Source organism: Phodopus roborovskii, unplaced genomic scaffold (assembly GCF_943737965.1).
Source record: "Phodopus roborovskii unplaced genomic scaffold, PHOROB, whole genome shotgun sequence".
NCBI lineage: Eukaryota > Metazoa > Chordata > Mammalia > Rodentia > Cricetidae > Phodopus > Phodopus roborovskii.
This window is the reverse complement of record NW_026126558.1, coordinates 3,597,222-3,612,184: the sequence shown is the minus strand read 5'-3', so window position 1 is coordinate 3,612,184 and position 14,963 is coordinate 3,597,222. Positions and strand designations below refer to the sequence as shown.

General features: G+C 45.4%; 1 protein-coding gene across 2 annotated transcripts in view; it reads right to left on the bottom strand.

Moving 5' to 3' along the window:
• The window catches only part of Sipa1l2 (signal induced proliferation associated 1 like 2), a 160,690-nt gene that overhangs the window by 56,923 nt on the left and 88,804 nt on the right, over positions 1–14,963 (bottom strand). For both annotated transcript variants that reach the window (XM_051201622.1, XM_051201623.1), the window contains exons 4-7: positions 12,498–12,631; positions 10,445–10,633; positions 5,732–5,906; positions 4,453–4,556 (exon numbers count right to left, since the gene is read on the bottom strand). In XM_051201622.1, the coding sequence (XP_051057579.1) occupies positions 4,453–4,556; positions 5,732–5,906; positions 10,445–10,633; positions 12,498–12,631 (602 nt within the window). The remainder of the gene's footprint in view (positions 1–4,452; positions 4,557–5,731; positions 5,907–10,444; positions 10,634–12,497; positions 12,632–14,963) is intronic.

Sequence of the window (14,963 nt, the reverse complement as noted above, 5' to 3'; positions counted from 1 at the left end):
GCAGTGCTCACAGGGGGCTCTAACCTCCAGTGGATAAATTTATGGAAGGACTTATAACAGAGAATGCTACTTGGAAGGGGTGAAAATGAGGAAACTGGACCTGGTTGGAGGAAGCAGGACACTGTGGGGCTGCCCTAGAGGGCTGTATCTTGAATCCTTCCTCCAGCCTCCCAGATGCTATGAGGTGCATAGCTTTCCTCTGACATGCCCTCCTACCTAACTACACAGACCAGAGACACAGAGCCAAGTGACCATGGACTGAAACATTGGAAGCTGTGTGTTATGATAAACACACATTAGTGAGAAGCCTGTCAAAGCTGCATCTCCACTCCACCCTCATACCTAGGTCACCCAGGTGCCACTCTCTTTCACTGACTGGTTCACATTCCTAAATAGGTCGTGGTCTTTCCAAAGATGGGAGGAATACTGACTGGCTTCCTGACTTCCCAATGCCTTCCAAAGGCATGCCCATTACCAAGTAAGTAGGCACCCACCCCACGTTCCTTATACTTTGCATAAACCCACATTCACCTTCCTGTGACCACATGCCAAGACCCTCCACAAGTACAAGCAAGCAGCATAGAAGTGGGCCCCACCCACCTCAGATGCAGCCAGTCACCCACTGAGGAGCTGTTGCAATCACTGCAGGGCCTGGGCCCATCTCCAGCAGTAACCCCCCAACCTTCACTGGCAACAACAAAGAATACAACCTTGCCCTTGAGTTTATTTGGCATCTACAGAACACGTTTCACTGCCCAGGACAGCAAGTTCAACTTTTCAAACCTTTTAAACTCAGAAGTAAAAAGGATCCACAGTGAGCTAGCTCCCTGGCTTTTAACTTAACACATAAAGAGGCAAGGAAGTGAAAATGAAATGCTCCTCCTTAAGAGACAGTCCTCCATAGGCCAGTGAGATCCATGATCACAGCTTGGAAGAGTCCTATTTATATCCTGTGGTTAAATCTCTGAGCACAGGGAAATTACTGTACTGCCAGAGAAAGAAATTTTGAAACATAAATTAATACATAGTAGCAGATCTACTTAACCTCCCTTTTCAATTTCGTAGTTTTAACAGACTTTGATACTCCTCTAAGTAAAATGTATCTATTCAAATTCATGTAAACAAAACAAAACACACACACACACACAGAGAGAGAAAGAGAGAGAGAGAGAGAGAGAGAGAGAGAGAGAGAGAGAGAGAGAGAGAGTAAAACTACATTAGGCAAAATCAGTTCTTCCCTCTTTCCTGATACCTGGAAAACTTATTTTCATATATTGTGACCAGACTTAAGAAGGTCAGGAATGAAACAACTATTAAAAAGAAATGGGCCTGGTGCTGTGGTGGACATAGCTATGGTATATAGAACACAGCAGCCCTTCCGACCTACACATCATTCATTTATAGTTTCCAAAGGACAGGATGTCTTAAGAGTGATGGCAAAGACAGAACTAAGAGAACCAAAGGTTGGGCAGGGGCTCTGTACCATGGGAGTCCAGAGCAATCACGGTGGTACACAGATACTGATCTATGAGCATGTGGCAAGACCCTGTCCCAAAGCACCAACAAACAAACAGAGGCAGACAGCTTCCATACAGTTAAACACAGCTGTATTTCCATAGACAGTCTTTTCTGCTCCCCACAGGAGCACACAAGCCAGTGGCTGGTAGTTCTTGGTTCCCATCAGCAAGTCCTCAAACTTAACTGATGTTTCAAACTGATTTACCATCTCATATGACCACACTTTACCAACAGCAAGAGTAAATGTACAAATGAGCCAAGCGGTGATAGCCACAAGTAAAGATGAAGACACAGGACAGAGTGTAGATTTTCAGTGCCTTTCTGACAAGGCCGAGATGAAAACAGGGCTAGCCCAGCCCTCAGCTTCCACAGCAATACTCAAGCTGCTGTCATTCCTACACTAGCGAAGAAGAAGCAAACCACAGAGCCATCTCTGTGCTTTATCCTGCCAGAAAATGTCAGTCAGAGAGGAACACGGGCATAATTGTGATCTGCTCAGATGACACTAAACAAGCCAGGCTGCTGTAGGACTCAAGTGCTCATCAGCTATAGCAACCAGGAGCCATGAGGTGCAAAACTCTTCACAGCAGCGACTGTAGCCAGTCTAACACAGTCCAGCCCAGCCTAAGCACTGAACCTTCTAAGTCCACTATGAGCATAACACCAAAACCCCAAGGGCTTGGTCACTCCTGAGGTAATTCACAGGGCTTGATGCCCCTTCCAGTTAGGGCCACTTGAACTTCACATATGTGCTAAGAAAAAAAGGGCTGCTATGTACCAGACACCCTGCTTTCTCCTCTTTTATGAGCCTACTCTGGGGAAAGGGTGTCTCTGTCAAGGTGAGGTGTGAAGTTCTTGATGATGACATCACATGCTGGCTGAGCTGTGGTTTGTTCAGGGAAAGGGCACACAGGAAACACAGCCTTAGGAGAGACTAGTGTGAACTTATCTTGTGTAGAGATGTGGGGTCCAGGGGCATCTATGGTCCGTAGGCCAGTAAGGCTTCCCCTGTGGGAAGGGGCTCAGGCCTGCTGAATGCTCCTGGGGTTTTACTACCTCAACAAGCAGCTCCCTGATTGATTTATTACAGGAACAAACACTCCATATCAGATCCTCTGAGGACAAGCCTAGACCAGTTAACAAGTTACAAACACTCTGGTGCTAATAAGACCAGGGTGTATGTAGGCAGAGTTGAGGTTCCAGCTGGGCTGAGTCCCAAGGCAGTCACCAAGGGATTGACCCTTCAGATTTTTCTGCTCTTGTTATTAAGTTTGTGGGCATTATTTGCAGGATGAGAAAACTGTGAAGAGTCAGGAGAGCCTGTGGCAAAATTTTAATACCCATGCCCATAATCAGAGAGTGCCACAGCTTCTCTATAACCAGAGTATTCTGTCAGCAGCTTGAAATCAGCAAAGTCTACCAAATGCCAGGTGAAAAAAGTCACCAAAATGATTAGGCATCTAGGCCTTACTTTTACACAATAGATCTTTAGGAATGGGGACAAAACCAACATGAAATTTAGTCATCTAAAAATACCCATGAGCCACACCTATGGGATTATAAAATAGTAGTAACAATAAAACCTGGGCACACTGCACATGACACTGCTTAGGGGCCCACAGTTGGGCCTGGCAGTAAAGGCTAGTAATCCCAGGAATCTCGGGTTAGATCTTCCAAAGATGAAGGAGGAACAATAAATACTAGAAAAGCTGTGGATCACTCAGGAAGGTCAAGGACTGAGCTAAGAGTCCTAGCTGAGGGAACTTTGCGGTTTAGAACTAGTGGGACGGGAAAGAAGCAGCTGGTGTCTTCTTTGAGAAAAAAAATTATCAGTTTTGACTCAATTCATGGATTTCACAACTGTTTAAGAAACAAGAAAATTCAGGGCCAGAGAGGTGGCTCAGCTGGTTGCTCTCCCAGGTGACCCCGCTTTGGTTTCCACTGCCCACACAGTGGCTCACAACCATCCGCAACACCACTTCCCAGCAAATACGCATACACACACACACACACACACAAATAAAGAACATTAAAATAAAAAAGTAAAAGAGATAATTCTCTGCCATTAATTTTGTTTCATTCTTCAGACAAGTTACTCTCAGGCCACCCTGTGGTCTCTGTGCACAGGAAGGCAGGAGTGGTGTCCAGAATGTAAGCATTCAGAAAAAACTGTGTCTCAGTCCTGCCTTAACTCCAAGACAAATGCCACAAATCACATCCCAGTAGCTTATGACCTTCCAGAGGAATCATCACCAGACAAGCAGCCTTCTTCCTTCAAAGGGGCTGGGGGTGTCACTGCTACCCTACAAGACCACCTTATGTGCCTCAAACTCCCAAGTGCATGGAGTAGCCACAGCACTGCCAGTATTAGCTATCAATTCTAGCAATTTCAGTATAAGAACTCAACTCATTTTATAGCAACACAAAACATCCTGTTAATTACTTTGTGATGTTTTAGGCATTTTTAATCTTTCAACACTTCTTAAGTCTGGGGGAGTGACTGCCAGCACAGTAGAATCCTCTCCCTACACAAAGGGTCAATACATTGTGTTGTTAAAACAATGTAATAAAACCCTGATGAGGAGCAGCAACTAAGAACAGCTTTAGGCCCCACCGTTGTTAATATATTTCCTATAAATAAACCTGTCTGGTCAACACAGCTGTTCTCATAATTAATATGGTAGACATGGGGTTCTCTATATAGCCAGCTTCTCAGTTCCCTGATCAATAAAAAATACAATAATTTTCCCATAAAAGCTCAGATAGCCTACATTAACAGCCAGAGAGTATCAGCTTAAAAGGGACAACCTACAGCTCAAATGTAAATTCTCAGTCTCACTCTTACCCACCTGCATGGTGTGTATGGGAGTCTGGACGGATGTGCTGGTTGACATGGGAGTGGGCACATACTATGATACACACAGGAGGCCTTACCTGCTGCCTGTTGTTCGGCATATACGGAAGCAATGTCGACACATGAAACATGAGTTCAAAGTCTTTGTATGTAGTATAGAGGGAGTGAGTCCCTGTGGAATCCGCTGAAAACAAAGCAATCAGAAAGCTAGTTAGTTAGGCAAGCACAGAATCAGGGCTCTACCACTTGAATGGTGATTTCTGCAAAGGTATTTGGGTTGAACAGCACAAGCCACACCGTGTTTAAACCTGGATCAACTCTGGCACTCTGCTCAGCTGTTAGCAGCTCTCCACCTGGAGCTGGGCCCCAGGCCTCTGCTTTCCTGCTCTCACAGACTCAGGGGCTCAGGAGGGGAGATTATGGTTTCTTTCTGTACCTCCTTCCTACATAAACACACATTAAGAAATGGTAAAGTGAGGCTGGGGGAATGGTTCAGTCAATAGAGTGCTTGCCAAGTGAGGCTAGGGAAGTGAGCTAGGATCTGCAGCACCCACGTAGAAGGCTAGGTGAGGAGTGCACATCTGGTAGATGGAATGGCCAGTCAGTGCAGCCTCATCAGGGAGCTCCAGTTTCAGTGAAAAGCCCTGTTTAGAAAGTAGAGTGGATGGACCAGTGAGATGGGTGAGCAGGTGCTACCTATTGCCACCCAAGCCAGAAAATTCAAGACTGATCCCTGCAGCCCACACAAGCCAGAAGGATATGGGGCTCATGCATCCATAATCCCAGCATTTATATGGCAAGATAGGAGGTGGAAACAGAGCTGCCACAACACACAGGGCTCAGATAGTCTGGGGTACTTCATGTAGCATCAGAGACGAGACACCTGCCTCAATGACATGGAAGAGGAAACCGACTGCTCAAAGTTACGCTATGATCTACCTCCACATGCCCATCATGGTGTTGTGCATTAAGAGTTGTACATGAGAAATAAAAATTAAAAGGCATAAGGCAGAAAACAATATAGGAGGAGACTGACATTGACCTCTAGTCTCCATATAAACAGGCATGCACCCTCCACAACGTAGACAAACATGTACACACACATACACCATACATAAATATTTTAAACAAATGGTGGTGTCTGAACTTTTGACTGTAAAGCTAGTCATCTGTTGTTTTTATATGTATATAAATACACACAAACATGCATATAAATACATGGCCTACTCATATACACAAGTACGTAAAAATACACTCACAAAAACACAGGAACTCATACATATACAAACACAAACTTCCCAGGCTATAGGCATACCCATCCGCACAAGCACTGTAACTCACACTTGCACACATGCTTACTCTTATTGTCCAGCTGTGCACGGTACTTGCTGAAGCCTTTCAGCCGTACTCTCTGGCCTAGGAGGTCCAGGAACTCCTCGAAGGCTGGCCCTGCTGTCTCATTGTTGTACATTTCCTCTTCCGTGCTCTGCCCAGCTTTGCAGTACAGGATCCCAATTTTGTGCTGAAAGCTCAGCTGAAATGAGAGGAAACATGATGAACCTGGCAGAGACTCCAGACCTGCTCGCTTCTAGCCAAGTTAAAGCTGCGGAAGCCTGGGATCTGGTTCCCAGGAAAGCATATTGGAAAAAGTTCCAAAAGCAACTCTCATTGTGCAAGACGTTGTAAATAGGAACCAAGTCCAGAAACCCCAAGATACAGCTAGAGAAGAGTGAGAAGCTTTAAGAAATAGTGTCTATGGCCAGAGCCACATGGGATTTGAGAAAGAGTGGGCAGCCCTGTTCAGACACGAAGCTAAAACTGCAACTGAGCAAATGCCTCATCTAACATACTTCTCAGCATAATTAGGATAATCTTCCAAGTTCAGAAGACAGAGAGGCCATGGACTTAGAAAAATTTTCCCTCTCCAGCTCTCTTGTCTTTTTCTTCTGTAATTTATTTGAACGTCATGAGAAAATGTTGGCTAAAAGGAGGGAAATCAAATCAAATTAAGGTTTGGTAAGAGGAGAACTCCAGCGAGAACTGCAATCCATGTGCACGCATAGAAAATGTTTTGTTTCTACAAAAGTAAGTTTGGTTGTACAATTATAGTCATTTCTCACATTTGCCTGTTTTGAAAAGAAAACATTGGCTATAGACACATTACTCCAGAAAGATGTACAGCAGCCCCGAATAGTTTCTGCAGCAATCCTACCTCACAGTCAATAATACCATGTCAAAATACCAAAATACCATGACCAGGTTCCTCCAGGACCAGAGAGAAACTGGATTCAGCTTCAGTAATTGCTTCCCCCTGCCAAAAGATCTACTTCTCAGTCCTGCCAGCAGTGGCCTTGGTCTTCCTAGCAGCAGCTGAGCCTGAGAGACTGACAGACCTTCAGATGTCACCAATTCCCAGCAGATGAGGACCCATAATGTGTTAGCCTTCAGTACTGAGATGGGAAACTTGGCCTCTAATAGAACCCCACAGCTAACTCCAGCAACAAAACAAGGCAGAATGACAGGCAGTTCTTGGAGCAAGAACACAAGAGTAGCATCCTAGGCCACCTCATTATCCATGGTAAGAGCGAACTGTGCTTCCTGGGTGACCTAAGCAGCTTGTGGAAGTTTCTCTGTCTCTTTGATGGGTGCCCATAGCATGACAGAATCAGCTTTCTCTGCTGACAGATGCCAGGGTTGGTGGGGAGCGTGGGCCACAAGCCCCTCATCACAAAGATGATAATGGGTTTGGCCTTGACAGTGGGCTTCCAGAAGTTATGCAGCAACTACAGAGTACCTGGTGCTAAGGGCTTATTCTTTATTGGGGTCTAAAAAGGAAAATTTTCCCCCAAAGAAAAGAAAACCACCAAATATAATTAAAAATTCTTTGTTGTTTCTTTATGAAAAGCAGTTGGCCTTGAGTTGCTTAGGAAACAGTTTAGGGTCTTCAGAGCTTTAGGGACAGAGGTGGTTGACTTCCGTGAGTCTAAGTTAACATCACAAGCTCCAAACACGTACTCTGTACTTCTCCCTCCATTACCATTAAACTACAGAACAGAAAGGCCACCAACTGCCAGACCCGTGTCCTCAAAGGTATGGTTTCAAGCTGCAGAGCAGAGCCCTTCATGGACTGGCATGCATTCCCTGACTCCCCACACCTGGTGGAATTATAGATAGTATTCCTTGGGAATTTATTCTGGCAAAGATGGATGCCTGGAGATTGAAATCTTGGGAGACTCCCTGCTCAGCACTGTGCTACCGATTTCACTGTCTTTCACACATGAAAATAAAACAAACAAAAACAAACAGACAAAAAACCAAATTGTGTCTAGATCCAAAATGAATAGGAATGGTGTTTTTAACCACTAGACCTACATCACAGGTACCAAGCAAGACCTTTGGAAAATGTAATGACAGAGTCAGAATCTAGAGTCTATGGATATAGGGACACACAGAACATGTCCAGGAACAGGGCTGTACTCATGCATGGGTTGTCACCACCATCCCTCCCTCATCTGTTCCCCAGTGAGTTGCCAGCAAGATGGAAATCGGAGAACTTCTAGGGACCCAGAACCACTCACTATAAGTTGGCAACAAGCTAATGAGATTCAGGAAGTGACCTATTGTCACCTGGCCTCTTTTAGAAACCTAAAACCATCTCTTTTCCTCCTCCTAGTCCACTGGAAGCCAGCCGTAGGCTCTGTTGCTCACTGCCATACATAAGTAAAACTCTCATCTTCCCAGACCACCCTTCTGTCTCTCACCTGCTGACCTCAGGCTGACCTCAACCCTTCCCCACTGCTGTAACCCAACCTGACCGATCCTAAGCTATGGCCGCTGCAGCCCATCACCAGTGCTGGGACATGAGAACTGTGACACACACTTGGCTACGTCTCCTGTAGCTCAGGGCTGTGAGCAGGATATATGCACTGATTGCAGGGGACTAAGCCATCTCTTCCCCTGGGGCAGGGTCACTGGCTGGCCATTCTGTCCCCAACACCGGAAGCTTTAGGTGGTAGTTTGAATAAGAACAGCTCCCACAGATTTATATATTTGAATGCTTAGTCATCAGGGAATGGCACTACTTGAGAAGGACTAGAAAGATTAGGAGCCGTGACTTAGATAGAGGAAGTGTGTCACTGGGGATGGGCTTTGAGGTCTCAAAAGTAAAACTCTCAGCTATTTCTCAAGCATCATGTCTGCTTGCATGGCTCATGCTTACGCTATGACGATAATGGAATAACTGTAAGAAAGCCCATAATTAAATGCTTTCTTGAGTTGCCTTGGTCATGGTGTCTCTTCATAGCAATAGAACGGTGACTAAGATACTGTGCCATTATTAACAACAAGTTTTAAACACAAATGAAGGTAGCAAAAAAGAAAGCCCATGAATTTCCTTGACAATATTGCTGCATGTGCAGCAACTCAGCTCCCAGGCTCGGTTGGTGGTCGGACCTGACACCTATGGGGGAGCAAACCTGATGTCCACCTGGTGTGTCTGGGCCATGTGGCCAAGAAGGGAAGGGCAGCTGGTCTTTAGAATAGACTTTGTCAAAGACGCTATAATGTGTTGTGCCCTTGGGGGCTATCATGACCCAACTAAGTAACTCTTAAAGGCCAACCTATGGATTCCCTAATGTATGAATCAGAACAGTCCCTTTAAGAAGGAAAAACAGCAATGTATGCAGCAGAGATAGCTCAGTAGTTAAGAGCACTGGCTGCTCTTACAGAGGATCCAACTTTAATTCCTAGTACCCACATGATGGCTCAGAGTCAACTCTAACTCCAGTTTTAGGGACCCTCATGCCCTCTTCTAATGTGTATATATTCACACACAGAAATAAATAAATCTTTAAAAAACAAAAAGGAAAGGGGGGCTGGAGAGACGGCCCATTGTCTATAAGCACTTGCTGTTCTTTCAGAGAATCTGAACTCCCAGCACCTATGTGGGGTGGCTCATAACTGCTTATAATTCCAGCTCCAGGGTATCTGACATTCTTCTCTGTCTTTCACAGGAGCATGTGTGGTGCATACACACACCCACCCACACATACACACTTCTAAAAAAGGAAAAAAACAGCATTATAGAAGCTGGAATGTGAATTTATAGAGACAATGTGTCACAACCCCCAAGGCTCCACATTACAACTTCTTTTCAGTTTTTCACAGTGTTCTCTCTCTTACCAAAATCCAACAAACAAAATGAACAAGCCAGAATCTCCTCCCCTGACTATGTCCTAAAGGGAAGTGAGACAGCCAGGAGCCAATCACAGGAAACCAGAAGGGCTACAGAAACCAAGCAAGAGGAGCCATAGCAAGGTTTAAGTATATGAACTTTTTTTGTTGTTGTTGTATTGGTGCCCTCACAGGCAGATTTGCTTTCAGGAAAATAATCAGAAACAATGGTGCCTGGAGTAAGAGGACAACACTGGCAGGGTGATGGCAAACTGCATCTCTTTTAGGGGTAAAACAAATAACCTCTTTTCTCAGTAGTCCTTGATTTCCAAGACTGAAAGGTCAGCTGACACTCAAGTCCAAACATCATCAGAAAATATAGCCACATCAACATCACAAAGCTGGAAGATAGCAAGTGAAACAATTGCCTCCAAAATCAGCTCACTGGCGTCCAATTCTAAGATGGTGTTCACCCAAGGTCTGAGAAAACTGCGCATGGCTTCGGGACCTGCCTGGCTTATGACCTTATGAATCACTTGCCTTACTCTGTGAAGACACAGCAGGCCAGTTGTCATGTGGTCTCGCCACTCTGCTCCCACAAAGCTGAACTATATGGATTTGGGAAAAATGGACCCTCCATGGACTTTTCAGGAGTGGTCTTGGTCTTTGGGGCCATGCACTTTACTTGGGGACATTTACAATAAATTGTCTCAAAAGAAAGAACACGAGAACTTGGTGGAGGAGCTAATGTCTGGCTCCCAGAGAGACTGAGGCAGGAGGATATTGAGTTCAAGAACAGAGTATGACCTTCTCTTGAGGGAGGTGAGCGTGCGCTTGTGTCCCTTTTTCAAGCATATAGTCTGAGTTTGTATGAGCTTTCTGGCCACACCCAATACACACCCCTTGCTCATCCAGCTTGAGCAGCTGCTCCGGGACCTTGGGAGAGCTGGCTGCCTGCCGCAGGCACTGGATACTGAGCTCTGGGATAACATACTCCAGGACTTCCTTGAGGGGCAGGCCCCGGGCAGTGCCATGCCGGGCTGTGGACGGGACAGCATCTTCTAGGATAGCTCCTCTCAGAGTCGTGAGCTGGGACAAAGGAGACTTCAGTTAGCACTTGTCACTGCTTATTCACAAGGGACCTTAGAGTTCAGCAAATGGAAGCAAGACACTTCATCTGAAACATAAAGTCAACATTCCTTTTATCGAGAACAACTTCACAGAGGAAGGGCAAACAGAGAGAACCTAAGAATGAAGGAACAAGACAGAGCAAAGTCAAACAATTAACCCCAAAGCTCTGAAACCCCATGGGAGGGTTACTGAGGAGGGAACACAGGATATGCCCACAGTACATCCTCCTTCTCCTGTTTCTCCATTTCTATTCATTCCCTTCTACTCCGTTCTTGTCTTCTGTTCAATATCCATGCTGAACACTCCTGGGGCTGCATGTGGGTGGCTGAGATGGGACCACTGCACCCAGTCTCATGTTTTGCTTTATACCTTGGAAGCCTAGTGTGGTGTTCTGAATGACAATGGTCCCTACTGGTGCATATATTTGAATGCTTGGTCCTTGGCTGGTGGAACCGTTTGGGAAGAATTAGGGGGTGTGGCCATGTTAGAACAGGTACATCACTGGGGCAGGCTTTGAGATTTCAAAAGCCCATACCATTCTGTCAGCTCTCTGCCTCCTGCTTGTAGATCAAGGATATGAGCTCTTAACTATTGTTATGGTGCCATACTTGCCTGCCCACTTGCTGCCATGATCCCTACCATGATGGCCATGGACTCTAATCCCTTAGTAACCATGAGTTCCAATAAATGATTTCTTTTATGTTGCTTTGGTCATGGTGTCTTCACAACGATAGAAAAGTAAATATAAGTCACCTGGGTCACCATTCCAAGCTGTCATGATAGAGAAGTCACTGCCCTGCGGTACAAGTGATCCTACTGCCTGGCCATGGGAACTGAGTGTGATCACAGGGACATCAGATATGTGCAGTGTTCTCTGGGCACGCATAAAGCCTGACTTGCACTAGCCACACTGTCCACAGACCTCAAGGCAATTGACTAGTGTGACAAACATCACCACAGCTGGTTTCATCAATTATTTACATTTAATTACTATCTTAAACTTTAGTCTGCACAGGTCTATCTCCAAAGCTGTCACTCAAGGAAAGGGCTTAGCCCATATGAACAGAGTCAGCATTGAGCCCAGGGCACCAGGACGACTGCCTATGTCAGTCGAGACATACAGAGTCACCATACTTATATAGAAGCAAAGGAAATTAGAAAAGCCTCTTTTTTTTCTGTCTGACTTAAGTGGTCAGCTGGCACATTCTGGAAGGTCTGCCAAATAGACCCCACTCTGATTATGCGGGCCACAGAACCTAGACTGAAGTACAGGGGAACCTGATTCCTTAGGGTGGTTGGTGTGTTGCTTAGCTGCACAATGTGTGCAGTGATCTCGATTTTTACTCAGTGTGAGGCCAGCTGGATACACAAGCTGCTTTGCCATGGTGTGGACTGGATGGACATGTGGCCATACTGGTTATGTGTGCCTGTCAGAGGCCAGCCCCACTGCAGGCTGCCTCATCATCTGCACTTGGTTTTAAATTCATTTCCAAATTCTGGTGAGGACTGTGTAGCTCACATCTGTCCTCAGGTTTCAGCCCCAGAACCTTCCATCTTTACCATGCTATTATGTAAAGTGATGGTAAGACTATGGCCACTTAAGATCCAGGACAGGCTTGTAAGTATTCACTTAGGATGGAGATATATATATATATATATATATATATATATATATATATATATATAAACAAAAACCAAAAACCAAAGATCACATGACCATCTTTAAGAGTTCTTAAACATTAGATGACTGACATTAAAATCAGGTTTTTTAAAACTTAACTGAAGTGGCAATGAGGATGAACTTTCCATAGCCACCTCTTACCTCACTTGTCCTGAAGGCCACCCTGTAGTTGAACTGGGACCCTTCCTTCTCCTTGGGATCCTCCACCTTCTCCCTCCGGATGCTGACTGCCACAGGGCCAAGGTTTTCATCTATTCCAAAGTAGTTCTGGTGCTCTGGGATTCAAAAGAGCAGAGTCAGTGGAGAGTAAGTGACACAGCAGCATCGGTTCTTGTAGCACGATGTCACCAAGGAAGTGCCACAAGGCTGTACCATGGTCCCTTCGCACTGGTGGAGCCTTCCATCCTATCTTGCTTCCCCTTACTCTCTGCCTTTTCATGCTGCTTCCCATTGTCAGTGTCATGAGGGTCTGTACGCTGAAGCTGCCATTCTGTAGAAAGCGCCTTCGGCAGGATGGGTGGGGAGGTGTGGCTCCTTGAGTTATCACCAAAGGCTGTGTTGCTGCCTTCTCTGACGGAATGAGACTCCTGGGGTTACCCAATGAGCCACTCTGACCTGTTGGAGTAATCTTAGCCATCAGTGGAGTGGCAAAGGTCACCCTGTCATTAAACTGTCTCTAGTGTCTAAGGAGAAATTGAGTGACAGGAAACACATGATAATTACTGGGCTGGGAAGGTCATTGATCCTACAAATCCACTTACTCTCTCCACCAAACTGTCAGTTCACCTTTTCTTTCCCATAAATCTCTGGTCCTTGAAAGTCACACAACACCATGGTAGGAATGGACATTGGGGGTGTCCCATCTATCAGGCACAGGGTGCCACAAAACACATCTTTTGTTTTATCGAGACAGGGCTTCTCTGTGTAGCTTTGGAGCCTGTCCTGGAACTCACTCTGTAGACCAGGCTGGCCACGAACTCACAGAGATCCTCCTGCCTCTGCATCCTGAATGCTGGGATTAAAGTTGTGCGCCACCAACGCCCGGCTAGGACACATCTTCTAACGGACAGTCACCAGCCTTCACTCACTCATCTGTCATCTGGTGACATTTAGTAGTGGGGACACAGGGGACATTCAAGGAAGCAATTCCCACTCACAATGGTGAATCTCCTGGTTAGAAGCCTTAGTGATGGGACACTCCTCACTGTGGACAACTCTCTCTGGATCACAGAACCAGGCGTCACTATGTCCCAGTGCAGCGTCTACAACAATGTTTCTTCAGAAACAGCTCGTCTTACTGCGGCATAGCAGAGGCAGTTGGGCTGGGCAAAACAACTGCCCACATGCCCATTAATGCAGGTTAAGAGGGTGTTTGTCCTCAACAGCTATATCACACAGTATTGTGTGCAGAGCAGGTAGTACATGTGAACCCCCAGGAACTGTTCATTCATTTCCTTATGAACATGGCCTGGTCAGTTCTCCAAGGGTTGTATCCTTAAATACTGACCCCCCCACACACACACACACATCCTTATGCAAAACACCACGTTTATCCCCTCGGAATGTCACCTTCTAGGTTTCCATTCATCTGACTGACCCAACTCTCAGGTTTTGAGTTTTAGAAGCCTGCAGAGTCTGCTAGGCTCTGCAAGCCATGGTTTTATACTCTGAGAACTTCTGGATAGATCTGAAGTCACCAAAGGGGCAATTTCCTACTCCACTCCAGTCCACACTGCCTAAATTGGTTCTGAAATACAAGCTGTTCATGTTATATTGATTGGACTAGACCAGTGTAACACAGGTATTTTGTCTTCTGGAACCAGGCAGAGCCTAAAGCAGCAAGGAGGCTACTTTGGGGACTGAAAATGGAGAAAGCCTATGTGGTGGGTATAGTCTGTGCTGATACCAGCCAAGATAATGGTCACCAACACAGGGCTGAAGAAGCCAAGCAGCTTTTGTGACTTGAATCAGTAGTTTAAAACCAGCAATAGGAGGGTATCTGTTTATTTCAGTGTGTTTTGTTATTCCTGATGCTGCATTAGTGGAAAGGGGCCCAGGGCACTACACCTTATAGCCAACACCTCATCAGTACAGAACTTTCCAAGCCCTTCCACGTATTTGGACCTTTACTGTTGTTGGCAATACTCTGTAGCTCTCTGTGGTGGTCACTGGTCTTTCTTCAGATTTGATCACAGGTTCATGGTATTTTAGAATCCATGCCCTGTCCCCAGGGGTGTATATGTATATATACATACACATGTACATATGCCACATATATCTTTCAAATATTTGTATTTCAAAATCTAAAATTTCTAACTGTGTTTTCTAATAGACTACTGAAGATTTTAGACCTGAGTTTTCCATTGGTATGTTTTTAGGTGATTGCCTGGAAGGATTCAGTTGTATTTACAGTTTTTTAAAGAGGACAGTGGCATATAATACTCCACTGAATCAGAAGCCATAATTTGGAAAACTGAAGCACTATTTATTAGTTCTTTCACTAAGGATGACAAGGACACAAACTACGGAACAAGAGAATAAAGGAGATATCCCTCCTTACAGCTCTTTCTGACCTATGTTGCAGCCACGTCTTGCTTCCATTTCTGG